Source organism: Dermochelys coriacea, chromosome 24, assembly GCF_009764565.3.
Source record: "Dermochelys coriacea isolate rDerCor1 chromosome 24, rDerCor1.pri.v4, whole genome shotgun sequence".
Lineage (NCBI taxonomy): Eukaryota > Metazoa > Chordata > Testudines > Dermochelyidae > Dermochelys > Dermochelys coriacea.
The window spans coordinates 15349212-15357375 of NC_050091.1; the positions used below are offsets into that span (position 1 = coordinate 15349212).

At 49.0% G+C, this 8164-nt stretch overlaps 1 protein-coding gene across 1 annotated transcript; it reads left to right on the forward strand.

Annotated features, from left to right (window-relative positions):
* The first annotated feature begins 1149 nt into the window (after positions 1-1149).
* On the forward strand, positions 1150-8155 carry LOC122457432 (IgGFc-binding protein-like). The gene is made up of 5 exons (XM_043502306.1): positions 1150-1229; positions 2407-2483; positions 3541-4809; positions 5743-6071; positions 7976-8155. The coding sequence occupies exons 2-5, from the start codon at positions 2417-2419 to the stop codon at positions 8153-8155; spliced, it is 1845 nt and encodes a 614-aa protein (XP_043358241.1). The 5' UTR covers positions 1150-1229; positions 2407-2416.
* The last annotated feature ends 9 nt before the right edge of the window (positions 8156-8164 follow it).

The window sequence follows — 8164 nt, forward strand, 5'->3', positions numbered from 1 at the left end:
CCATTCTGCTAAGTGTTGTGCATAGCGAGAGACAGGTCATGAGGATCTTAACAATCTAAACAGACTAAGGGTGGTGAGAGAAAGTGAGGGGAAGATCACACAGCAGCTGTGCCAGAAGTAGAAGCTAGGAGTCCTAGTCCAGCATGTATCCACTGGGCCACACTGCCTCCCAGACACAGGGGGACTAGTATTGCCACTGGTCAGCCAGGGAAACTGAGTCACATTGAGATTTTAAATCTGTGGCAGATCTGGGAATAAAACCCAGAGCCTATCGGCACTAGTCTATATGCACAAAGACATGATTCCTCTTGATAGTCCCACAGGGTGCAAGAAGGGGGGCATTATCTGTTATCTTTCTTGTATCATATAATAATTTCACTTTTTGCTACTTCTGTATTTTTTATTTTCCCTTCCCTATTTTTTCTTTCTTTTCACTTTTTCCACTTCGTTGTAATTTGTTTTTCTGGTGTTTTAAACTCTATTGCTATTGTTTCTATGACTTGGCTTTTCCCTGGGGGCAGCATCTGTTTCCACTCCCTTCTGGCAAACAACCACCAGACATCTTGGCTCTGGGCTGCCCAGACAATAAACCGCACCCAGCTTTCCCTGCAGCTGCAAGGGGAATCCCGGCTTGTCCCCTGTGCAGATTCCTGAATGTATGGCTGGCTCCTTAGCAAACTTGTCGCTCAATTCCCTGGCCACTAAACTTCTAATTTGTTTTGGATCTAAGAAACTGGGCAGCTCCATAGGTACATCTGAAATTCACAAGTTCAGCCAGTGCTGGGCTAGTTAATTCTGTCTGTGTCCTGGTACCCAATAAATGAGAGAGACAAGATGGGTGAGGTAATCTCTTTTATTGGACCAACTTCTGCTGGAGAAAGGGACAAGCTTTCCCAGATCTGAAGAAAATGAACAAACCCACACCTCTCCCCCTGGTTAATTACAGCTGGCCTCCTGATGACCAAATATGAGTCAGTCAAAGCCTCCCTGAAGTGAGAGGCCAGGCTGCTACTCACTTCCCATTTGGGTCTAGCAGGTGATGGTGAAACTCCAGTCCCAATGGAGCCGAGGGAACCTTTCCCAGTTAGTTCATCATCACAAGGGTTTGGCATTTGGTCCCTATATAAAGGGAAGAAGCAGAAGCAGAGATACAGACAGAGGGAGAGGGACAAAGTGGACAGCTCCCTCTTCTGCTCCACCTTTGCTGCGATAAATCAAAAGGGCTGGAGGTAAGTGCGCTAGCGGTGTCTTGTTCTGGCGCAGTAGCTGCTGCTGTTTGTTGAGAGGCTGATTGCAACTAATCCATCCAGCCCGGAATCCTGCTGCCGATCTTGAGCCAGGCAGCTCCAGGAGAAGAGACCTGAATCTCCCCAAAAGACCTGCCTAGAGAGGATGTTTCCTCCGTGGCTCATGAGTGGTTGGCTTGTGTCCTAGATTGTGAGGCCCCCCCCCCAATCCTACCTGGGATGACCATGGAGGGGTTTATTATCAACAGACATGTCTAAGCCTTTGGCAAGTCCTGCCGAGTGCTTTGCCTTGATTAGGTCATGTGGCAGTGTGTTCCACAGGCTGATTGCGTCTTAAGGAAAAAATGTTTTTTCCCCCCTTGAATCACTCTTCAATTTATCCGCTGGCTCGGAGAAAGGTGGTGGGCTAGACTCCTGGCCTGGGACTCTGGCCACCTGGGTTCTCATCCTGGCTGCACTGCTAGTTGACTTTAGGGAAAGTAACTTCCTCTGTCTGTGTCTCACTTTCCCTGTGTAGAAAATAGAGATAATGCTCACAGCTGCCTTTGTAATGTGCTTTGAGTGCCACAGGTGAAAAACTGGGTATGATGCTTCCTAAAGGGGCATGAGTGATTAGGGCACTAACCTATCTCTTAGGTGCAATGGCATCAAGTCCTTATTAAGCTACCGACTTGCAGGGTATCCTTGCGCAAGTCACTTAGCCTCCCTGTGTACCGGGGTCACCAACACTTCCCTGTACCCCCAGGGTAAGCACCATGATGACTGTGATGTGCTTTGCTAATGGAAGGCCACATAAGTATCTAAGCTACTTAATAACATCCAGCGCTGTTCACCAGTAGATCTCAAAGCACTTTACAAAGGAGGGCAGTATCATTATCCCCCTTGTACAGATGGGCAACTGAGGCATGGGGAGGGGCACGACTTACCAAAAATCACCTGAGCAGTGGCAGGAATAGAACCTCGACTCACACCCTCTAGCCCAGCAGGCTACTCATCAAGCAACATTGCCTCTGTAAGAGCAGCTAAGTCTGCTATAAAAACCAGACCATGGGAGGACATTTCTTCCCAGCCTCAGGGGTTGCATCAGGGAATCTCAGCCCTGGGCTGTTTCTGTGCAGCGCGCTATGTGCTCGCCGTTAATTTGAGATGTGTCTTCCAGCCACTGGACAATGCGCTTGGACATGGGGCTTGGAAAGGCGAATCTGCTCCTGTGGGCCAGGATGGTCGTGCTCTGGGGTGAGTTATCCAGGGCTCACAAAGACACCTCTTTCTCTTTCTTCGCAGCATGAGAAGCTCATTAACTAACTGTGGGTGATGCCCAGGAGTTTGGGATCATGTAGCTTTTACTTTCCCACTTTCCTCCCAGATCCAGGATAGAACCCAGGAGTCCTGACGGGGTTCGCCATGCTGCAGGGAGCAGGATGGGAGGCTGAGCAGGGGGCGCTGTGCTGTGAGGAGTGGGGCAGGGGCTCAACAGGGGGCGCTGTGCTGTGCAGAGTAGGACGGGGGCTGAGCAGGGGGTGCTGTGCTGTGGGGAGCGGAGTGGGGAATCAGCAGGGGGTGCTGTGCTGTGGGGAGTGGGGCGGGGTCTGAGCAGGGGGTGCTGTGCTGTGGGGAGCAGGGTGGGGGGACTTATTTGGGGTTGCGCTTCCCTTATAGTCAGTGCTGATCCAAGCAGATCTGGGGACTAAACCCAGGTTGCTGAGCCCCGTCCACATGACTCTTGTTCCTCATTTGCCCAGCTCTCCGAACACTCGGCAATAACAGACTGCACGAGCCAGCAGATCCTTGTGGATTTGTCTTAGTGCTTCAGTTCACGGCAACAGCGGTGGGTCTCTTTATAAACCATTCAGCCTCCCCTGGCTCTAATTGTAGGCTGAGTTGTAATGGAGCTGGCGCCAAATGACAATAACTCCTTTCATCAGAGCATGTGATGGGCTCCTGTACCAATTTCCAAACAAGCCCCTTTGTGCTTTCACCCACGCTGCCCTGTATGGTTGGCAGGAGCAGCCCACAAACCTTCACAAAGCCAGCACATTCTCCACCTTCAAATCCTGCCATGAGGACAACAAAAATCTTGACAATGGTTACGCCGCTGATCATCTGACAACCCGCCATGCTGAGTGGTGTTGTCTCATTGGCTGTTCCCTTATTCTCCCGCGTCTGTCTATATCCATCTGCAGTTGCTTCTCTTATGCTTACTTCAAAAACTCATCTTCTTGTTCTGTGGGCCATGATCAGTAATGCAAATCCTAGAACAACAGCTGTCTTCTTCTTCCACTTGTCTCTCCAGGCATGCCTAACCTTCCACTTAGTGTGGTATCTGGGGAAATTCTGGGGTCTTCCCCTCCAAGATTTCTTGGAAGAGAATTCATCACGGCTTTCATGCAGAACGGCTTACAGCAAACACTCAACAGTGACTTCCGGCTACTCATCACAGGCTATGCCCCGGCCACATCGATCACCATCTCCATGAAGAAGCCGGCACTCAGGGTGTCTCTCCAGGTGAATGCTGGCCAGACTGCAACGGTGATAATCCCACCCAATGCTGAGATGGTAGGGGCCAAAATCTTCGACAACACAGTCATTGTCCGGGCTGACTATGATGTCTCCGTCCTCTCTCTCAACTCCAAACCCAACTCAGCCGACACCACCCCCGTCTACCCAGTGCAGAGTTTGGGAATAGAATATTATGTTGTCACGCCGACCATGAGCATGGATCGCTATGGAGAGGTTGCCATTGTAGCCTGGGAGGGCCCCACGACAGTTGATGTGCACCTGAAAGGGGCTGTCATTTTCCAAGGAAAGACGCACCTCGGAGGGAGGAGGCTTACCATCAAGCTGGAGGCAAACCAGGCTGTCCAGCTGCAGAGCCCAGTGGACATATCCGGCACAAAAATCATTTCCCAGAAGCCTGTGGCTGTCTATGTTGGACACACCTGTGTGACAAGATCCATCCAGTGTGACCACGTGTCGGAGCAGCTCCTGCCTGTCTCCAGCTGGGGGACCACCTTCATCGTGCCCCCGTTGTCCTTTGAGATGCAGTCTGATATCGTCTACATCTCCACCTCCCAAGCAACTGAGGTGGCAGTTCAAGTTGGGATGAGCAAGAGCAGTAGGGAGCTGCAAGCTGCGAAGGCTGTGCAGTACAGAATCCCTAGCTCCAATGCCTTGTACTTCTCCGCTAGCGCTGGGATCCAAGTCATCTTCTTCTGCGATGGTGGGATCAAAGGAAACATCAGATACAACCCATTCTTCATGGCCATCCCAGCTGTCTCAAGCTACTGCCAGTCCTATCACATCTACGGGCACAAAGAGTTTGAGAACTACGCGCTGATCATCGCCAAGACATTGGAGTCCGCAGGGGTCACCGTCAATAAGAGACCACTGCGCAATGTCCTGTGGAGGCCAGTTGCAGGCACAGAATACTCTTGGGCTGAATACAGCCTTGGCAAAGGGTTCCAGGTCCATAACGTGGAGCATGCCAGCTCCCCCTTCGGCCTGCTGAGCGTTGGGATCGGAAACCAGAAGGCGTATGGCTCCCCAGCCATTTGTGCCAGTGGTGAGTACTGTGTTGTGAATTCTCTCACCTCTCCTTAGCAACCTCCTTCTCTCCCCTTGATTCAACCTCAGGATTGTTCTCTATAAATAAGTCAGAGAGATAAACACTAGGGTGGGAGAGGAGTCACATAAGGGTCAATGCTGACACAAGAACAAATGTCTATAAACTGGCCATGAATAAGTTTAGGCTTGAAATTAAATGAAAGTTTCTAACCACCAGAGGAGTGAAGTTCCGGAACAGCCTCCCAAGGGGAGCAGTGGGGACAAAAAACCTAACTTGTTTTGAGACTAAGTTTATGGAGGGGATGGTATGATAAGATTGCCCACAATGATGTGAGGTCCATCAGTGACTGCTGATAGCAAATGTTTCCAACCGCCGGTGATGGGACACTAGATGAGGAGAGCTCTGAGTTATGACAGAGAATTCTTTCCCAGGTGTCTGGCTGATGGGTCTTGCAGACACACACACAAGGTCTAACTAGCACCATATTTGGGGTTGGGAAGGAATTTTCCCCTAGGTCAGGTTTGCAGAGAATCGCGGGGGAGAGTTGCCTTTCCCTGCAGCATGGGGCACGGGCCACTTGCTGGTTTGAACTAGAATAAATGGCAGATTCTCTGTCCCTTGAAGTCTTTAAATCATGATTTGAGGACGTCAGTAATTCAGACAGAGGTTAGGAGTTGGTTATACAAGTGGGCGGGTAAGGTTCTGTGGCCTGTGATGTGCAGGAGGTCGGACTAGATGATCGTGATGGTCCCTTCCGGTTTTGAAGTCTGTGAGTTAGTGGGAGCTGCAGTTGCTCAGCTTCATCTGGATCAGCCCCTGGGTTCTGTTAGCCATCCCACGCCTGGCACACCAGCTAGTTCTGTTGAGCACTGGGGCCATGTCAGGCCTCACTCCGCAGCAAAATCCATTGGAGATTATGTTTTTTTTCAGATCCATGCAGAACGCTGAATTGCCGGGAGAAGGAAACATGCAGGATTAAGAATGGCCAGGCAATATGCTTCCATGACTACATGGGAACCTGCCAGGGGTCCCTGACCTCCCAGTACTATACCTTTGATGGTCTGACCCTGGACGTCCAAGACACCTGCACCTATACCATAGCCAAGTACTGTGGCCGTGATCCCACCCTGGAGCCCTTCACCATCAAGGAGAAGAACAGCAACATGGGGAAACAGGACAGTTCCAACCTTGGGTTGACCACCATCCACGTCTATGGCTACAACATCTCCATCTACAAGGGAGAGAGTGGAGAAGTCAGAGTGAGTTGTCTGGTTCGGTTCACTTTTTCACTTATAATTAGAACTGGGCACATTTTTCAGATAAATACTTTATTGAACAAAAGAGGCAGTTTCAGTCAATCCAAACCTAGTCATGAATTTGACACAGACGGTTTTAGCCAGTCACAAAATGGCTGAAGGAGTTGCTGCATGGCCAGTTTTTAGCCCATTCTTTAGGGTTCTCAGCCAGGAAACAAAAGATCCTTGTTCAAATCCTACCTCTAGAACAGGCCCCAAATACACTTTAGCAATTCCCCAAAAATTCAAATTCGGTTCAATCCGAACCACTTTTTCTTTTTGATTTTTTGCAGCCGGCACCAAACTGAAAAATCAGCTATTCATCCCATTCTACATATAATACAGTGTTGTTCTGTAAGTAGCCCTCCACCCAAACTGTATGGGAGTGAAAAACTGCAGAAGTGGAGACAGCTGAGCAAAAATCAGCATTTCAGTCTCCTGTGGAAAATCTGGATGTTTTCATCTTTGCTGCCGTTACAAATTGAGATGAAGTTGAAATATCAACATTTTTCATACAGCGAAAGTTCCCAAACATTTTGATTTGGAAGTGTCACATTTCTAGTGTTTCACAGTGCTCTAGAATCCACGTGCATGTTCAGATTGTCTTGAAAATTAGTATGCTTGTTCGAGGCTGAGGTAGGGACAGTGGCGTGAATTTGGCGTAGTTTGCCCATAAGAACAGCCATATTGGGTCAGACTAATGGTCCACCTAGACTGGAATCCTATCTCTGACGGTGACCAGTGCCAGATGCTTCTGGAAGTTTGAGGTTTAGGGACACTGGAGCATAGGGCTGCATCCCTGACCCTCATGGCTAATAGCCATTGATGGCCTTATCCTTCATGAACTTAGCAGATTCTTTTCTGAACCCAGTTATACTTTTGGCCTTCACAACATCCCCTGGCAACAAGTTCCACACATTGTGCATTGTGTGAACAGGTACTTCCTCTTATTTGCATTAAACCTGCTGCCTATTAATTTAATCAGGTGACTCCCAGTTTTTGTGTTACGTGAAGGGGTAAATTACACTTTACTCACTTTCTCCGCACCAGTAAGGATTTTATATACCTCTACCAGATCCCCCCTTAGTTGTCTCTTCTCCAAGCTGAACAGTTCCAGTCTTCTTAATCTCTCCTCCAGTGGAAGCTGTTCCACAACCCTAATCGTTTTTGTTTCCCTTCTCTGCACCTTTCCCAATTCCAAGATACCATTTTTGAGATGGGGTGACCAGATCTGTGCAGAGGGGTTCCAGAACCAAAGGGCCAATCGCTCTGTTTTGCCTGTCCTTGTGTTGTGTTTTCGTGCACAAACTATGGTACTGAATTACCCTAAATTGAGTTTACCTGGTTGAATCTGACCTCAGGTGGGGTCTAGCTCCCAGTTCCAGGCTGGGCAGAGCAGTGTGGTGTAGTGGCTAGAGCATTCAAAAGACCTGAGTGTTATTGCTGGCATTGCCTGCTGGCCTGCTGAATGATGGTGAGTGAGTCACATTTCTGCTATGTGATCCAATTTTCCCTTCTGTAAAATGGGGATTATGATACAGACCCCCTTAGAAATGCACTTCAAGATCTACTAATGAAAAAGCATAATGTAAGAACTAGTGGCCATTACTTTAACTTTTTATTTCCTGGTTTTGAGATGTTTAAGTTAGCCACAGTCTAGATTCTGGGAGTGCACAAGCCAGTGCCGGGTAATATTAACCCTGCATTCACAAAGTTTTTTGGCAGTGAATTTCCCTTGTCTTTTGCCTTGGTTAGTTTTTTGGATATTTGTGGCAGTGAATCATTACCTAGAGCCACAGTGGCAGTAAGAGCGAGTGTCGTGGAAAAAGAGCATAATGCCTCTGTTTCCCACCTTTCTCTTTCGTTAGATAAATGACAAGAGCGTCCAGCCTGCCGTCACCCTGGAGGCTGGGAAATCAAGTCTCCCAGAGCAAGAGACGTCCCATCCTGAAGCCGAGATTTCGGGCTCCAGGTGGGGTAACAGCGACTGCGGATGTGATGTGACTCTCGCAGCAGTATTTGGGGAGCACTTGGGCTGGCTACCGTGAGAGAGGCAA

What these genes read in the sequence shown, in the direction of transcription:
- LOC122457432 (XM_043502306.1), top strand. Translation starts at nt 2,417, where the DNA reads ATGCGCTTGGACATGGGGCTTGGAAAGGCGAATCTGCTCCTGTGGGCC. An exon ending in CAGGATGGTCGTGCTCTGGG is followed by an intron (nt 2,484 to 3,540) that starts GTGAGTTATCCA and finishes TTGTCTCTCCAG; the next exon opens with GCATGCCTAACCTTCCACTT. An exon ending in CCCAGCCATTTGTGCCAGTG is followed by an intron (nt 4,810 to 5,742) that starts GTGAGTACTGTG and finishes GTTTTTTTTCAG; the next exon opens with ATCCATGCAGAACGCTGAAT.